This window comes from Oryx dammah, unplaced genomic scaffold, assembly GCF_014754425.2.
Source record: "Oryx dammah isolate SB20612 unplaced genomic scaffold, SCBI_Odam_1.1 HiC_scaffold_10, whole genome shotgun sequence".
Classification (NCBI taxonomy): Eukaryota; Metazoa; Chordata; class Mammalia; order Artiodactyla; family Bovidae; genus Oryx; species Oryx dammah.
In genome coordinates this window covers 21,940,795-21,957,730 of record NW_024070194.1, presented here as the reverse complement: position 1 = coordinate 21,957,730, position 16,936 = coordinate 21,940,795, and the positions used below count along the sequence as shown (strand labels likewise).

General features: G+C 53.4%; 2 protein-coding genes across 3 annotated transcripts; both read right to left on the bottom strand.

Annotated features, from left to right (window-relative positions):
* Nucleotides 1-126: 126 nt before the first annotated feature.
* FOXS1 (forkhead box S1) lies at nucleotides 127-3,142 on the bottom strand. Its single transcript, XM_040247583.1, has one exon. It carries the CDS (start codon nucleotides 1,379-1,381, stop codon nucleotides 389-391), a length of 993 nt encoding a protein of 330 aa, XP_040103517.1. The 5' UTR covers nucleotides 1,382-3,142; the 3' UTR covers nucleotides 127-388.
* Nucleotides 3,134-13,890, bottom strand: LOC120868754 (interferon regulatory factor 4-like). Of its 2 annotated transcripts, none has more exons than XM_040247581.1 (8): nucleotides 13,398-13,890; nucleotides 7,641-7,830; nucleotides 7,245-7,345; nucleotides 6,330-6,426; nucleotides 6,145-6,210; nucleotides 4,996-5,367; nucleotides 4,421-4,539; nucleotides 3,134-4,187 (listed from the first exon to the last, which is right to left on the bottom strand). In XM_040247581.1, the coding sequence occupies exons 1-8, from the start codon at nucleotides 13,824-13,826 to the stop codon at nucleotides 4,077-4,079; spliced, it is 1,485 nt and encodes a 494-aa protein (XP_040103515.1). In that variant the 5' UTR covers nucleotides 13,827-13,890; the 3' UTR covers nucleotides 3,134-4,076. The 2 variants fall into 2 exon arrangements, with proteins under 2 accessions (XP_040103515.1, XP_040103516.1); XM_040247582.1 differs by having other exon boundaries at nucleotides 13,425-13,890.
* Between the last annotated feature and the right edge of the window lie 3,046 nt (nucleotides 13,891-16,936).

The following is a 16,936-nucleotide window of genomic DNA, read 5'->3' as shown; positions in this document are numbered from 1 at the left end:
AGAGCCTCATGTGGGACATTTCTATCTGGGGTCCCTTGCCCCTGCCATTTAACCCCACAACCACACCCACTCCACATGGAACCAGGCGTCCTGGTATTCAGCTGCCAACCATCCAGCAGACTGACCCTCATCATCACACTGGCTTTATTGGCCCTGAGAGCCACAGAGTAAATCCCCAGGGGGCCCTGCTTCCCCTCACCCCCAAGTCTGTCCAGAGGCCCTAGGGCTGGCTGAGTGTTCACCGCTGCAATCTTGGCTTCCTGTCCCAGATGTCGTGGGCTTGCCAGGCCCGCGTCCTTTGAGAGCTCCCCAGATCCCAGAGTCAGGCTCAACCTGGAGGGCGTAGTTGGCAGGGGCTATGCAGGGACGGCCTGAGGCCGGCTGGCCTTCACTCAAAGAAGAACATTCCTGGCGTCCGGTACAGGCAGGGGGTCAGCCCCAATGGGTAGCTGGAGCTTCCCTGGACAGGGAAGCTGCCTGCAACCCAGGGTTCCTTGGGGTCAGCTGGCAGGGGCAGCGGGGCCCGGAGGGAGGCTGGAGGGGTGGATGGTACAGGGGAGGGGGCTGCTGAGGCCAAGAGGTGCTCGAGTCCTGGGTCAGTCCCCATGCAGAAATTCAGCGCCTGCAGCCGGCACTGGTAGCTGCTTCCAATGGTGGCCTCGGGGGTCAAGATGGGTGCAGGGGCCTTGCTAAACCCCTCAGCCTCAGAGAAGCTGGTGGGAAAGCCAAAAGCAGGGCACGAGGAAGACGAGGTGGCCACAGGGAGCTCCCCTGGGCCTGCAGCCTTGGGCGTGGGGATCTCCTTGGCCTCTGAGGGTGTCTGAGGTCTGGCATCAGTGGTGGCCGGGCACATGCTGGCTGGCAAGGCCCCCATCAGACCCCCATAGCTTAGGCCCTTGGGTTCCAGTGGCTCCGGTGGGAATGGGCACTGTCTGCTAGCTGCGACGTCGGGGGCTCCTGGGTCCTGGCTGGTGGCTCGGAGGGGTCCACGGCGTGCTTTGGTGGGGCCCTTGGCGCCCTCGGCACCTGCCCGTCGGGTGAAGCGCCGGCGGCGGCGCAGAAAGCTGCCATGCTCGAACATGTCATGGCAGTCGGGGTCCAGCGTCCAGTAGCTGCCCTTGCCCGGCTTGCGGTCATCGCGGGGCACCTTGACAAAGCACTCGTTGAGTGACAGGTTGTGGCGGATGCTGTTCTGCCATCCCGGCCGGTTGTGGCGGTAGAAGGCGAAGCGGCCCATGATATAGCGGTAGATGCCGCTGAGTGTGGCCCGCTGCCCTGGAGAGTTCTGGATGGCCATGGCGATCAGGGCGATGTAGCTGTAAGGAGGCTTGGTGGGCTCGGCCGCAGGGGCCAGGGGCCCGGGTGGGGGCGGCTGCTGCATGCTGGCCGGGCTGGCCGGGCTGCCGGAACCGCAGAGGCCAGGCACGATGTCCAGGGCTGGTGTCCGGCACAGCCTGCCCAGGCTGGTTAAAAGGCCCACTGGCCCAGCCTCCCAGCCTGGAAAGGCAAAAAGGGGTGGGCCCGCCAGGCTGCCCTCCCTTCCTCCCTCGCTCCCCTCCCCCCAGGCCCAAGAGGGGCGGGCAGGAGAGGCCAGGATTGGGAAGTTGTGAGCAGCTGCCCAGGGTGAGGAGACACAGGAGGGAAGGGACTGAGACCCTCAGCCCAAGTGTGCCGGCTGGTGGTGGTGGTGGAGGATGGACGGGATGTGCACCTGGGCGAGACAGAGACAGAAACCAAAAGAGATCCAGGCAGAGATAGAATGAAGAAAGGCAGGACAGAGAGGAAGAGAGGCGGGGACATAATAAGAGGGAGACAGGAACACGCAGAGGAGACAGGCAGAGACAAGAGACAGCCAGTAGACAGCGAAAGGGGAGACACTGAGAGCCAGCCCCATACACGTGCGCACGTGCGCAGAGCACAGAAAAGGAATCACTGAACAAGAGAGAGAGATCCACAAAGATAGGACGAGGGAGACACACACACACTCTCTCAGGAGAGAGGGGAGGTAGGATCTGTGGCTCAAGCACTGGGCGCTTTGTGAGAAGAGCCTCAGGGGCCTCTTGAATCCCCACCTCTGGTTTCCTCGTTCTCCTTTCCTCCTCCTCCCAGGCCCGTGATTCTCTTTCTCCTCCCCGCAGTGCAGAGCACTCGGGGTCACACTGTTCCCTGCCCTTCTAGCACGGGGGTCTGCAAGAGGTGGGGCATCTAGGGTAGTTATGAGAGCCAGCCCAAACCTGGCTTGCTGGGCGCTGGCGCCCTCTAGTGACTAGTATGGGGAGGACAGACCTCAGGCCAGAGACCTCCCCCTTCCCAGAGGCTCTCAACCAATTCTCTGGCTGAGCCTGTTTCCCATCTCTAAAATGGAGCTGATGACTCTGCAGTTGTCCAGGCTGTGGTAAAGCTTACACAGAATCCAGTGCCCTTTTAGAGTTCTGGCACCGAGTAAGGGTTTGGGCATGACGAGGACTGTCACCTTGAGCTGAGTTTCTCCGATAGATGCAGGCTTAGGCTGGGGGTACAGCGAAGCCCAGGACAGTCAAGGCTTCGGAAGGATGAAGCAACCTCCACCGTGCTCTCCCAGCCCCAAGCAAACCAAGTCAGCCGGCACCTCCTGTGTGCCACTGACATGCTAGGCCAGCTCCCCTCCCCTCTCGACAGTTGCTTCTCAGACCAACTCTGCTCCAGAGGCCCTCAGAGTAGATGAGGAATCTGAGGCTCAGAGAAGTTAAGTGACTTGCCTGAGGTGGCACAACTAGTGAGAGACCAAAGCTGTGATTTCAACTCAGAAGTCTGGACCTCCTTAATACTACTCCTTCTGTGAGGGGCAGGGGTAGAGGACAGTTACCGGGCCACCACTGGAAAACAGGTTTGTGACCCCCAAGAGAATAGGGACCATGTTCTGTTCTATCCTCGGTGTGCAGCATTTGCCTGAAACAGAGTAGGTGCTCAATAAACACTTGTAGAATGAATTTTAAAAATAGTGATTTGACTGACTTCTGTCCTTTGTGGAGTCACACAGTTTCTCCTCTGTAAAAGTGGCTTATTTATCACTGAAAAATTTATTACATTGCCATCTGTAAGAGAACTCCCATAAATAAAGTCAGAAATCAGAAAAGGTAAAAGGTCTGATATCTGGGGTAGAAAACAGTGTCTTTAGTGACAAGGCAGGGTCACTGCCTTTATGGTGGAGGGGGTTCCCTCTCAATTCTCACAGACTCCCTACAACTCACATTTTGCAAACATTGGTGGGGCTTGGGGATGGGGTGGACTCCTGGCTCCCACTTAGGTTCCTATCCTAGGCCTGCCTCAGTTTCTCCAAAGTCAGTATCTACAGGCGGCGGTTTAGTGGTTAGCATTCAAAGCTCCAAGTTCAGGTCAAGTCCTCTGTTTTGGGAGCCCCAACTCCCACTACTTCTTACTCCCTCCAAAGAAGAGAGACTTGTGGCAGGTGGAAGGAGGGTCTGGAAACTCAGAACCCCTCAGAAGTGGGACGGTTCTGTTACTGGTTGGGCTTCAGTCTAAACCATACCGAGGGTCTAATTATTAGTAAACTCAGCCACTCTCACTTTTTTTTTTTTTTTGGCCAGGCTGTGGGGCTTGTAGGATCTTAGTTCCCTGACAAGGGATCCCTCCAACCTGGGCCCCCAGCAGTGGAAGTGCAGAGTCCTAACCACTGGAGCGCCAAGGAACTCCCAGTAAACTCAGCTTTAAGCAAATTTTATAACGGAACAACTGCAGTTAGAGTCTGCTTTAGGTAAACCAGTGTAGACATGTCCGACTCTTAACAAAAAGATCCAGCCTTGTTTCTGTCCTAATTGTTATTTCCGGAGCCTCAGGGTTGAGTTTGATATACAAGCCTGATGCCTGAGGTCCAGCTGTCTATCTCTGCGCCTGGTTCCCAGGCTCCAGCTTGGTGGCTGAGTGGTTGAAGGCCATGACTGGCTTCCACTGTCCCAACCTACCTTAAATCCCCTGGCTCAGTTGGGGCAGGACTAGGGTGGGATCTATACCCTGTGGCGAGTTGCTTTAGTGGGTATGGTAGGAGGAAGAAGCCGCTTAGGGCTGACTCAGCTGTGTCAGAGGGTGATTGATGCTGTCGGGGATGCTAGGCTGGGAACCTGCCACCCGGGCACCTGGCCATGGATCTTCGAGTGCAGAAGGAGCTCCCTGGCGAAGACTGGCTCCACCTGCGGGGTGGGAGTGAGGTGGAGGAATGAGCCAACCTTCTCCTAAACCACCCACTTTGTTGGGGGGTGGGGAGTGACAACCCATCTCCACATGCATTTTCACACAGGAGGTCTTCCAGATCAGAGGTCATATGGCAGGTCAGGGGCAGAGCTGGGACTGGAGGGAGCAGTGAGAGGCTATTTAGAGGGGCTGGGTGAGGGGTGGTTCTCCGCTGGTGTAGAAAGTGACTCACATGGGCCATAATGAGCCGATCCTCGGGCTGGTCCGGGGGCCCCGGGTACTCCTCGCCAAAGCACAGCCGGATCTGGTATTCGGGCTCCGGGCGACCATCCTGTAGGTGGGCTCGCAGTTCTACGGGCACCGAGATGGTGGGGTCTAGGGTGGGGGGATCCCATCTGATGCCCACCTTGCGCTCATATCTCCTGACCGTGTCCTGTAAATCCACATCCCCCACGTGCCCAGGCCCACTTCCACATGCCTATGCCTGTCTCATGTCTCACTTCTAATTCTCAGGCCCTGTGCCTCGTGCCCTAGGCTCACTATCATGCCCACTGCCACTCACCTATGCCTATCTTGTGCCCAGTGCCCACCTTAATGCTTAATGCCCTAAGACAACACGTGCCCAAGTCCTAGGCTTCTGTCCCACACTCAGTGCCCGAAGCCTGCCACAAGCCTACACCTCCACCTCCTACAGGCCCGTGTCCGTATTCGTTCCCACTCTCGGTGTTTCCGTGTCACGTCCTTTGTTTCCAGGTCCATCCCAGGCCCAGAATTCTCAAACCCGTGGCCCGGCTGTCGCGCTCTTACCCGCGAGGAAGCGGCGCGTGTCGAGCAGCTGGCAGGTGCGCTCGCGCTCCAGTTTGTTGGGCCGCGCGCGGTGCGGGGCAAGCGGGCCGCGCCAGTACACCCGGCCCTGGCAGAGGCGCTTGGCGAAGACGCCCTCGGGCGCCACCCACAGCAGCACGCCGCGCTCCAGGTGGGGCAGCAGGCGCCGCAGCACGTGGGCGCTGGCCGGCGGCTCCGGGAAGCGAACCTGCGCGACCCTCGGCGGCGGCCCCAGCAGTCGCTCGGCGGCCGCGGTGGCCGCGCGCGGGCTCAGGCTGCAGCCCTCGGCCGCCAGCGCTGTGGCTTCACGCACCAGCTCCGCGCGGTAGAAGAGCCGCACGTGCAGCCAGCAATCTGCGGGAAAGGGAGCGGGCGCGCCCGGCGTTGGCGGCGCCGGCTTCCCCTCCATCCACACAACCGGGCAGGGGACCCAGCAGTCCTCCCGGCCCCCACCTCAGGAGTTTCTGACACTCTCTCCCGTTAAGTGATAATAATTCTAGCAATAGCGGTGGTGGTAGTATATAACTGCAGCTTCCAGTATAACTACTTTGAACGGATACATACTTCTAACTACCAGGATGGAACTGGTAGTTGAGCTTCAAAATCAGAGTTTGGAGCCATCAGTACAATGAGGGCGTGATACTGCTGCCCTCCTAGCCCCAGTTTCTGGAATTCTAGGAGCTTCTTCCCAGCAAGGATTTTAGTGCTGGAAGAAATAATAATAATAGCAACAACAATAAAACAGCAGCCTCCAGTTAGCAATATGCTCAGTGGTTAGGGCTGTGGGCTCTGTAGCCAGGCCCTTGGATTCTAATCTCTCGCTGCCACTTACGAACTGTGGCCTCTTAGTAACTTTCACAAGGTTACTGTGTGGCTTTGGGCAGGGTTCTTAATCTCTGTGTCTGGCTTCTGCATCTGTAAAATGCCAGGAATGGCAGTATCTATCTCACAGGGCTGTGGGGAGACTTAGAAGGATGCCTGGCATAAGCTAAGCCCTCAACAAATGTTCGCTCTTGTTATCTGGAGTCTGTATGGGTGCTTTGGGTGGGAGACAAAGGCTATTTGGCGTCAATCCTGGGCCTTCCCCAGTTCTGCACAGTGGTCAGAGGAGAGGGCCTTCCAGTTCTTTACCAGGATTGCTGAAATCCTCAGAGGGCAAAGGGCTCCAGGGGTGAACGGGATTCTGTGCCTGGTAGCCTGGGGAAAGAGAAAAAGCAATAAGGCATTGTCTCACCCTGGGTGCCTTTACCCTTACAACAAGGTCACAGAAGAGGCCAGGGAGGAGGCAGGGTTGGGTGAGGAGACCCAGTCCTTACTGTGGTCAGCCAAAGGGCTTGGGAGCAGGAAGTCCTGCTGGGCTAGCCTGGAGGGCTGCTCCTTGTCTTTATCCTCTGTGACTAATCCGGATGCATCCTGAGCATTGGGAGGAAGGGTGGTAAGGGTGGGAGATGAGACCTGTGGGACACAGGAGTTCCCAGACAGTCTGCACTGGGGCAGATGGAGGTCTGGGCAGAATGGAGGGCAGCTGGGGTTAATAGGCACTTTGAGGTTTCAGAGCTGAAGATTCTTTTTCCCCACAGAGGTAAACAGAGAGTTGATGGGGTTTTTGGAGATGATGGGGTCAGAGATGAAATTCATTGTGGTAGGGAGAGAAGTGCTAGGAGTGAATTAGGAGATGGGGGGACAGAGCGATGGATGGAATGGTGCCCGGGGGACAGTGGAATGAACCAGGCTAACAGGGTGATGGGGATGGAGCAATGGACCGTAGATGAAGGAGGAGACATGTCGGGGTGGAGTAAGAGCCACGCAGACAATGATGGAGACAGAGATGATGGGAGATGATAGAGAGCTAGAGGTGATGAAGGTGAAGAGAATACAATGATGGAACTGGATTTAGTGGCATGAGTGGGGACACACTGATAGACCCAGTGATAACAGGGGAGAGGGGGTGAAACGGGAGAGAATAGGACTGATGCACATGAGGGATGGAGGTGAAGGTGATGGAGACAATGGGACAGAGATGGAGGAGTTAAGGAGAACAGAATGAAGGAGCTGAAAGTGATAGCAGAGACGGAGTAGAGGTAGGAAGTAGAGCTGATAGAGGGATGGGGACAATGATGGCCAAGACCTGATGGAGAGGACGAGGTGATGCACTGGAGATTGTAGAGGGGTGGCATGGGTGTGAGGTGACTGGGTTGGCAAGGCTGCAGAGGCTAGAAGGACATGCTGACCTGCTCTTCTGTCCTGCAGGCTGGCTCTGTCACTCCTCCAGGGGGCTTCTGCTGGCTCTGAAGAATGCCCTCCTCTCTACTGGGAGCACAAGCCTTGGTAACTGGACGGAGCAAGAAACAGTCTGTGGTTTCATGGGCCCCAAGGTGAATCCCTTCAACCTTGTCTGAGATGATCCCAGCTCACTGCATGATCTCAGGCAAGGCTCACCTCTCTCTGGGCCTCAGTTTCCTCTTTTTGGAATGGGGAGATAAACTTTAAGCATCCTTCTATGTTTACCAGCCCATGATTTTAAGCTCAGTAAGTTCACTCTTTCCCATTTTACAGATGGGCAAGGTGGAGTCCTTATTGCCTAGAGAGCCATTCTAAGCTTCTACCTCCAGGGGGCAGTATGGTACCTGGGTCGTGGGCACCATCAGACAGGAGCCTGTAGACCTTATAGGGGTTGGAGATGTCCAGCTGGCTGCGCTCAGGTACTTCACAGAAGTCAGCACTCTTGTTGAGGGCACAGCGGAGCCGTGTCTTCCAGGTAGAGGGATCCTCCTTGTCAATGCCCTCTAGGTGCTTGCCCTTGTATATGGCCCAGGCCTGGGGATAAGCAGGGGAATTGGGGAGGAATGACCTGGGAGACAGGGCTGGTGCCAGGCAAAGGGATGAGGACTGCCTTGGTTCCCACCCTTCTCTCTCTTTCTCTGCCCCTAGGCTCCTCTGTTTCTCCCTCCCTCCATCCAACACTTATTTCTTGAGCTCCTGCTCCTTGAGTAAGCTCAAGTTATAGACTGAAGGGGGAACAAGATAGACATCCCTGTTCTCAAGGAATGCAAGTCTAATGGGAGAAGGCAGCTGCCAACAGCTGAAAAGAAATAATTATATTCCAAATTATGGATCGTGAGAAATAAAAAAATAAATAATACAATGGGACAGAAAATGATGGCAGTGACCTGCTAGCTGCTGTTAAGTCGCTTCAGTCATGTCTGACTCTGTGCGACCCCATAGACGGCAGCCCACCAGGCTCCCCCGTCCCTGGGATTCTCCAGGCAAGAACACTGGAGTGGGTTGCCATTTCCTTCTCCAATGCATGAAAGTGAAATGTGAAAGTGAAGTCGCTCAGTCATGTCCGACTCTTAGCGACCCCACGGACTGCAGCCCACCAGGCCCCTCCACCCATGGGATTTTCCAGGCAAGAGTGCCGGAGTGGGGTGCCATTGCCTTCTCTGGACCTGCTACCTGGAGAGCCATAAATGAAATCCGCATCTACTGCACCATACAAAGTGGACTCTGTGTGACCAAAAAAACAAAAGTAAGGTGAAACCATAAACCTAATAGGAGATTATATAGGAAGAAATCTTCTAGGGGGAAGAGAATGTTTCTTAAAATTTTGAGGGCATGAACCATAGGCAAAAAATTTGTAAAGTCTGAAATCAGCAAGGGGCTAAGATCTAGAACATATGGGAACTCCTGCAAATCAAGAAGAAACAGAGAACAACCCCAAAAGAAAAAAAAATCTTATCAAAGGACATCAATGGGTGGTTTACAGAAGAGGAAACCAGTAGCCCAAGAGCATAGGAGAAGCTGTTGTGACTCATTAGTGCCACAGAAGTGCAGATAAAAGTATGAGATATCACCTGTAAGCTTACAAAATTTAGCCAGTTGGCTAAGCCAGCTGGCTGGGATGTGGACACTGTTAGTGGAATGGGGGCAGAGTTTCTGGAGGGTACTTAGGCATGCCTAGTCCAGTTAAGTATAAGTATAGCCTGTGACCAGAAATTTCAGTTCCCAAGGAATTCTCACAGAAGCTCATGAAGGGACCAGATTCACTGCAGTTATTTGTGGTCCGGAAAGCAAATTTGGGAAAGTAGATGGTTTTGTGTGTGTGTGTAATAGATACCCACTATAGAGTCTGTACAGCATCTAGAAACAAATTAGATGGACAGAGAACAAGAATAGATCTTCAGAGCTGACCCTGAGTGAAATCAAAGTAAGATACAGAATGAGACCTACAACACAAAATGATGTACCTAAGATAAGAACACACACGAAACAGCAATGCCCGCTTTGCAAGAACACGTATAAACCAAAGACACTCATTAAACACATTAGAATGACTGCTATGGTTGTCGTTTGCTGTTCAGAGGCTCAGTCGTGTCTGACGCTTGCGACCCCATGCACTGTAGCCCGCCAGGCTCCTCTGTCTATGAGACTCCCCAGGCAAGAATACTGGAGTGGGTTGCCATTTCCTTCTCCAGAGGATCTTCCTGACTCAGGGACTGAACCTCTGCCTCCTACTTGGCACTTGGGAAGCCCAACTATTATGGTAGAGGGACTAAATAAATAAAAAATAGGAGGGACTGCTTTAGAGAGGGTTATCAGAAAAGGCTTCTTGGAGGAAGTGGCATTTGGGCTGAAGCCTGATTGAAAAGAAGGAAGGAGTCTGACGAAGAACTGGAGGAAGGCTGTTCTAGGTAGAAAGAACAGCGAGGGCCAAGGTCATGGGGGTGAGCTAGATTTCAAGGAAGGCCAGTGTGGAGCAGAGTAGTCAAAGGGGAAGACAAGAGATGTCTTGCTTGAATTGATCACATTCAGGAATCAGTGGTGGATTGGAGGGGGGAGTGATTTAACTGATAATTCGCACTCAGTTATTGCTCTTGGAGATCCCAGGCTTACTGGGACACCAGACAAAAGCCACATTTCCCATGCTGGTGTCTCTTGCCAGTGGTGAGACCTTTAAGGCTTGATTTTGCTGTCTGTAAACTGTGCTAATAATACCTAACCTCACATGGTTGTGGCAGGTGTAAGATGAGTGGTCTGTGTAAGATGCTTAGCACAGCACCTGGCACACAGTCCGTGCTTGTTTACTGCAGAACTTGTTCATTGTATTCATGATGCTCTAACTCAAAGGTAACCTGGGCTGAAGGCTCAGGGTGCTATCAGCAAGCTGAGAGAGGGATCTTTGGGAACATTGCTGTGCCCCCCAAGCACATAGAGTGGCGGCTGGCACACAAGAGATGCTCAGTAAATATTTGTGGGATGGACTGAATTTGGCCTTAAAGGATGAGTAGGAAATTTGCCAGGTGAAGTGATATTCTTGGCTTGAGCAAAAGTGCGGCATGAGGCACGCAGGGGACAGTGAGCAGCCTGGTATGACGAGCTGATATGTGTATGTAAGGGTATGTATATAGTTGATTCTCATTACTCATGGTAGTCGTGTTTCATAAAATTTACAGAAACACTGAGTAAGGGAACACTGAACTATCGCTCCTAAAGGAAATACAAGGCTAAGTCCTTGTCAGCCTCTGGTACATCAACTGGTCAATACATCCTGTTTATCAACTAGTCAATACATAACCTTGTTTTATGTGTGTTTCTGTTGAAGGACACCTTATTGAATATAAACTGTTGATTCATTAACAGTGAACTGATGGGCAACAACACTATAACTCACATCTGAAAGGAACTTACCTTATACAGGTATTTTCTCCGAAAGGCACATCACAGCCTTCCTGTGTCAGGAGTCCTAACAAAGCTTCAGCACTGTGTGGGCTTGGGGGTCATTTTAGACAGTGAAATCACCAACAGAAAGCACAAAAAGTATCAAAAATGTGGCACTAAAGATTGTCTCTGAAAGGATACCTGTGAAAGGACAATAGAAGAGCTGAAACTAGGGCTGTCACCTTGTTCAGCCTCTGCTGGAAGTGTGCATATTGGTGACCCAGTTTTTTTTTTTTTTCCATTCTGTGAATGACTGCAGAAGTGCCTTGAATATCAATTGGGGGATTATACATAATTTCAGCAAGCAAGAGAATTTGTCAATATGCAATCTGTGAAGAATGAGGATCTACTGTATGTGTTGGGGGAAAGGAAAAGAGGAATTAAGGAAGACGACAGACTGAAGTTGGATTATGAAGGCCAAGCATTATCCTGTGGGCTCTGAGGTGCCAGGAGGGCATGAAGCCAGGGGGTCACATGTATGTGTCTAGTGGGTTGAAGGATGGGTCAAAGCACCCCCAAAGAGGGACAGGGAGGGCCAGTCCACAGAATCTCCCACTTCTGAACAGCACATAGCCTTAAGGTACAGGCCAGGTAACCACCTGTTCGACACTTAATGAGTTCCTTCCGTGGGCCAGGCATTGTGCTCCGGGTCCCTACCCACGGGCAGCTGGAGGAGGCAGAGTCATACAAGGCATTTATAATTCATAGGGAAAGTTGTTCAATGGAGGAAGCAGAAGGGATCAGGGCTGACTTGGAGAAGCACTGAGAGCTTCCTCAATGCTTTAAACAAATGAATACATCAGGGGAGGCTTGTCTTCAGTAGGGGATGTTTATGCTGAGCATGATGGGATTTGGCTGGTAAAGGTGGAGAGGGTGTTCCAGGCAGGGGGAACGGAATGTACAAAGGTCTCCCAGTGAGAGACACAGGAACCGTTTGGAAAGTGAAAGAACTATCTGGCTGGGTCTGAAGTTGGGGAGGGAGAAGGGAGAGGTGGACAGAGGCCAGAGAGGAGCAGTTTGTGCAGGGCTCTGAGGTCCTGGTAAGGAGTCGGGACTTAATTACAGGAGCAACAGGGAGCCATGGAAGGAATCTGAGGAGGGGAGTGCAGAGGCAAGATTTACATTTAGAGTGATCCCTCTGGAGGACAGAGGGGAGAGCCAAGGGACGGGAAAGCAGGGCACTCAGTTGTCCTGGTGAGAGATGGAGGGAATGCATCCAAGTAGATGGCTGAAAGAGCAGTTCTGCAGAAAGAGCCAAACATCTTGGTAATGGGTTAGAATGAGATTGGAAGAGAGGGGAGCAGCCAGGGTTCAGGTGCCTGGTTCTGCAGTCTGGGTGGCGAGTGATGCCATCTCCCATTTTGAAAAACAATTTTGCAGCGGGGAGCTGACAAGTGTGGTACTGAGGAGGTGCTGAGTTTGAGAGGTCTGGGAGTGCTGGACTAGCAGGCTTGGGGCTTGGAGGGGAGGCTGGGAAACCCTGGGCTCCACGCTGAGGCTGTGTAAGGAGAGTGGGGCACAAGGAGGGAGGCCCAGGAGGGAGTGCTGTTAACACTGAAAGAGGAGGAGAGGGGATGGAGGCTGAGAAGCAGGGGCCCGGAAGGCAGGAGGAGAACAGGTCAGGGTGGGAGTCGAGTGGGCACACAGAGATCCTGGGAACCAAGTGAGACTGTTTCAAGGAGGAGGAGGCAACCACTAGATGTAGACCAACTGAGGCGGGGGAGGGGGTGTCTAAGAAGATGATAGCAATGGCATTCTTAGAGACAATTAGCGACATCAGCAGGAGAAAGAGAAGCCAGACTGTGGGGAGAGGAGGAGCTGAGGAGCTATGAGTGAGGGAGTTGCTGACCAGAAGGCCCTTTCTAGATGCTTTTATACCCTGTGAAAGTAGAGGGGAGACCAGAGAAGCAGGAGCTGGAGGTAGCTGTGGTGTTTGGGATGGTGGCGGTAGTCTGGGATGTGGCTGGTTGCTTATTGCTCATGGAAGAGATCCGAGTTAAAACCTTGATGGGAAAGAGACAGTTTGAGAGGAAGTTAATGGTGACTGAAGAAAAGGCATTCCTGGAGGAGGTCCCTGAGAAGAGCTGGTGTTGGGAAGCACAGAAAATGTCCCGAAGTTGCTGGGGTTAACAGTTTAGGGGTGGGAAGTGGAGGGAATTTCCATCTGTGGCAGTGGTATCTAATTTCCCCAGGAAGAGGGTGAAGTACCCTAGCGGGTGAGGACAGTGCAAGTCATGCAGCCCTTGGCTAATTCTCTTTTAAGAGGGTGGGCTTCCCAGGTGGTGCTAGTGGTAAAGAACCCTCCTGTCAATGCAGGAGACATGAGACTCCTGCATTGATCCCTGGGTCTGGGAAGATCCCCTGGAGGAGGGCATGGCAACCCACTCCAGTATTCTTGCCTGGAGAATCCCATGGACAGAGGAGCCTGGTGGGCTACAGTCCATGAGGTGACGAAGAGTTGGACACAACTGAAGCGACATAGCAGGCACCCACAGGAGGGTCTCCCATATGTAGAAAACATTATCATCAACCTAGAGACAGCCGAGGTTAAGGGCTGAGCGAGTGGCCCGAGATAACAGCGCATCAGGTCGCCCCAGGCGCTGGGACCGTGTGCATACAGAGCCCTCCGGGAACCAGACTTGGGACCCCCGCCCCCACTCCCTTACCCTGAAGAGCGCAGCGTCCTGCCGCACCTGGTAACCCTGCTTGGCTGCGTGCTTCCAGGGGATGCGGAAGAGGGTCTTGCCTGCGTCCTCCCAGCGCAGCCCCGCATAGCGCCCGCTCTCGATCTGCGCCACCAGCCATTCTCGGAGGCGCAGGGGACCCCCGGCCCCCGCCATGGGTCGCTTGCTGTCGGAGACCTTCCCTTCGTCCCTCCGCCAGGGGTCGCCGGCCATAGGGGAACGCAGTGATCCGGGAACCAGGTCTGGGGCGCGCGGGTCACCGAACCCCAGGGCGACCGGGGATCGCGCTCCGGGGCCACCTGGACAGCGCGGAGGCGGCGAAAGCGAAAGTCTGGGTCGGAAGTTTCGCTTTCCTTTCTGCTCCCTGGAGGCCCTTTCGCCCCACCCTGTGTCGCCTGGCCTGGAGGGCATCAGTCCTCACACAGCGGGCAGCCTGAAGTACCGTGAGAGGCCAAGACCCACTGGAGGGTAGAGGGTGGAGTAGCCCCGGGTTCTACCCGTCCCTAGAACGGGACCGGGAGCGGGGGTGGCGGGCACCCAGGGTGTTCCTTGCTCCATCCCTGCACCTGTTTTCCTTTCTTCCCAGCCTCTGGGAAACTTAGTCTCTTTCCAGGACCAGGACTGAAGAGGTGGGAAAAACATAGAACCTACCAAACTAACTCCTGGCAGAACTGGGAGGCAAAGACTGGTTTAAAATGCACACTTCCAGCCTCCAACCTAGACCTGCAGAATCAGATTTCCTGGGCAAGAAGTCAGGGAACGTGAATTTTAAACAGTCCCCCCAAGGGATTCTGATCCAGGTGATCCATGAGCCACTCTTGGAAAAATATTTCCTTAAATACTGGTAGTCCCCTTCTGACCACTCCCCGAGATGCTTGATCTGGCTTTCCTGCAGTGTCTCAATTGCTCACGTCTCAACAGCATGTGAGATGAGTAAAATTACTGTTTTTGTCATTAGAAGACTGAGGTCACCCAGTTAGTGCCTGGGGGAGCCAGTATCTGAATCCGGGACTCTGCCCCCAGAGTCCAAGAGCCTAAATGGTGTCCCACACTGCCTCCCAACAGCTGCACCTAGAGTTTATAGATTCCTGGTGGGGTCTGTGATACTCCCCCCAACCCCCCACCAGAAGTATATGCAATTTTTTCATCTCTAAGTATTTTTTCTGGGTGGCACTAGTGGTAAAGAATTCACCTGCCAATGCAGGAGTCGTAATAGACAAGGGTTCAATCCCTGGGTCGGGAAGATCCCCTGGAGGAGGGCACAGCAACCCACTCCAGTATTCTTGCTTGTAGAATCCCATGGATAGAGCAGCTTGGCAGGCTACAGCCCACAGGGTCGCAGAGTCAGACATGACTGAAGTGACTTAGCTTGCACGTATCTTTCATTAAACTGTCAAAGGGGGATTGTGATATGAAAAAGGTCAAGGAGCTCAGACTGCTCCATGCTGGCTGTGTACCTGGGTAAACTGAGGCTCTGAGAGGGAGAAACCAGCCCTCCCTGCAGCCAGCACTGAGCAAGATGGGGGCCAGCACTGACCAAAGGCTGGGCACTGTCCCTCGTGTGTACCTGCCAGGGAGCTTTCTTCATGCTCCCCACTCTCTCTCTTCATATGGCAGCAGCCACCCAGTTCTGACCCTTCTACAGTCACAGCCAGGATTCAAACTTGGAACTGCAGGGCTCCAAAGGGGCACAGAGAATTTCAGATGGTTAAATACAAGAGTAATACATGCATCTAAACAGGAGTCTTGATTGTGTCAGGCAATCTCTTCATTTTTTCAGTGCAGGGGGCAGAGTCATAGTAACGAGGAGGATGGGGTCCACAGCCTGACTGCCTGGATTCCAATCCCAGCACCCCCCGACCCCACGCAACTTGCTAGCTGACTATCTCTGTCACCAAGATAGTCAGTTTCTTCATCTATCAAATAGCAAAGCCTACTTCATAGGGCCACTTGGAGATTCATGAGATGCAGGTCCAGTGTCCAGCACATTGCCTGACCCACAGAGAGAGCTCAATAAATGAGTAATAATATTATTGCGGTTGTTGAGCCAGAGTGTGGTGAAAGTAATGAAGAGGGGGGCGGGGAGCATCATGAAGGACCTGGAATATCCTATCAAGGGGTTTTGTTGTCTCCTAGAGATGACAGAGATAATTGTGCGTGCTCAGTCGTTTCAGTTGTGTCCGACTCTTTGTGACCCCAAGGACTGCAGCCCACCAGGTTCTTCCTAGCAAGAATTTGCTAGCAAGAATATTGGAGTGGGTTGCCATGCAGTCCTCCAGGGAATGTTCCCAACCCAGAGGTCCAACCTGCATTTCCACCTCTGAGCCACCAGGGAAGCCCAGAGGGCGATGGGGGCTTTTAAATAGGGAGCGACACCAACAGAAACGCAAAGATGTTTTAAACCCGGCGGGTGGTGGCACCACTAACCAGCCAGGAGGACCACAGGCTCCTGCACTCTGGTGAGTCCTACCACCCCGCTCTCCATACACCCTCCTACCTCAGACCTCTTCGAGTACTGTACCCTCTGCCTGAAATGCTTCCACCCACACAGCCAAGCAGCTCCCTCCCTCACTACCAAAAGTAGTTTTTCTTTGGTTTATCTGTTTATCCATGGTCTTTCCCATCAAAATGTCAGCAACATGAGTGCAGAAGCTTGCTCACTGCTGTGTCTTCAGTGCCCAGCTCATGGCCTGGCACACAGTAGGTACTCAATGAACTTTTGTTGCGTGAATGCCGAGGAGGAGGTTGGGCAGCAAGTGAAGGTTATTTCATCCATCTCCCACCCCAAATCCTGGAATCTGGGCCTCCCCCATCACCCCCAGGTCTTGGTGTCTCATAAGAACCCCTGTACAGGTGATTATTTGATTACAGAAATTTCAGATCCCTCTTAACTCTGAGTTAATTTTAGTTTAGGAAACATAAGCTCAGGTGACCATTGTTCATCCTCAGTCAGTCTGCTGCTTTCTTGGGCTGCCCTGAGGCCCTCCCTTCTCAGTGCTTCCCTGGCCTTTAAACTCCAAGTGGGAAGGGTCATTCCCACCAGCCGGGGGTGGGTCCTCCTGGCCAGTAATCTTCAAGACCAGAAGGAGCTGGACACAGACTGTCCAGGGTCACATCCAGCTTCCCCTACTCTGGCTGTGCATCCTTGGACAAGCTGCCTGACTTCTCTAAACTTGTTTCCTTCCCGAGGATTAAGTGAGCTCATTCAAGTATAAAATCTGGCATGAGGGAGGTAACTATATCTATACCTTTACTAGCTAGGATTTGTGGATAGGGAAAGGAAGGGTGATGGGGAGGAAGAAGTGGGGTTCAGGGAAGGCAGGGGCTCAGCCAGGGGGCAGGGGGTTCAAAGAGAAAGAGGAATTGGGGGCCTTTTCTGGAGATCAGCTGTGAGGATAAAGGAAGTGGAGTTCAGCCCAGCACACTGCAGGGCTGGGAAGATGGCAGGCTCCTCAGGTCGTAGGGGATGCAAACTTCCTCCCATTCTTTCCTGCAGGCGTCAGGAACAGCGCCCCCGCCCC

Coding starts and splice junctions, on each gene's coding strand:
- LOC120868754 (XM_040247581.1), bottom strand. CDS start 13,826: ATGCCCTCCAGGCCAGGCGACACAGGGTGGGGCGAAAGGGCCTCCAGG. Junction 7,346..7,640: donor TGATGGTGCCCACGACCCAG/GTACCATACTGC, acceptor TGCTCCGTCCAG/TTACCAAGGCTTGTGCTCCC. Junction 4,188..4,420: donor ATCGGCTCATTATGGCCCAT/GTGAGTCACTTT, acceptor CCCACCCCGCAG/GTGGAGCCAGTCTTCGCCAG.
- FOXS1 (XM_040247583.1), bottom strand. CDS start 1,381: ATGCAGCAGCCGCCCCCACCCGGGCCCCTGGCCCCTGCGGCCGAGCCC.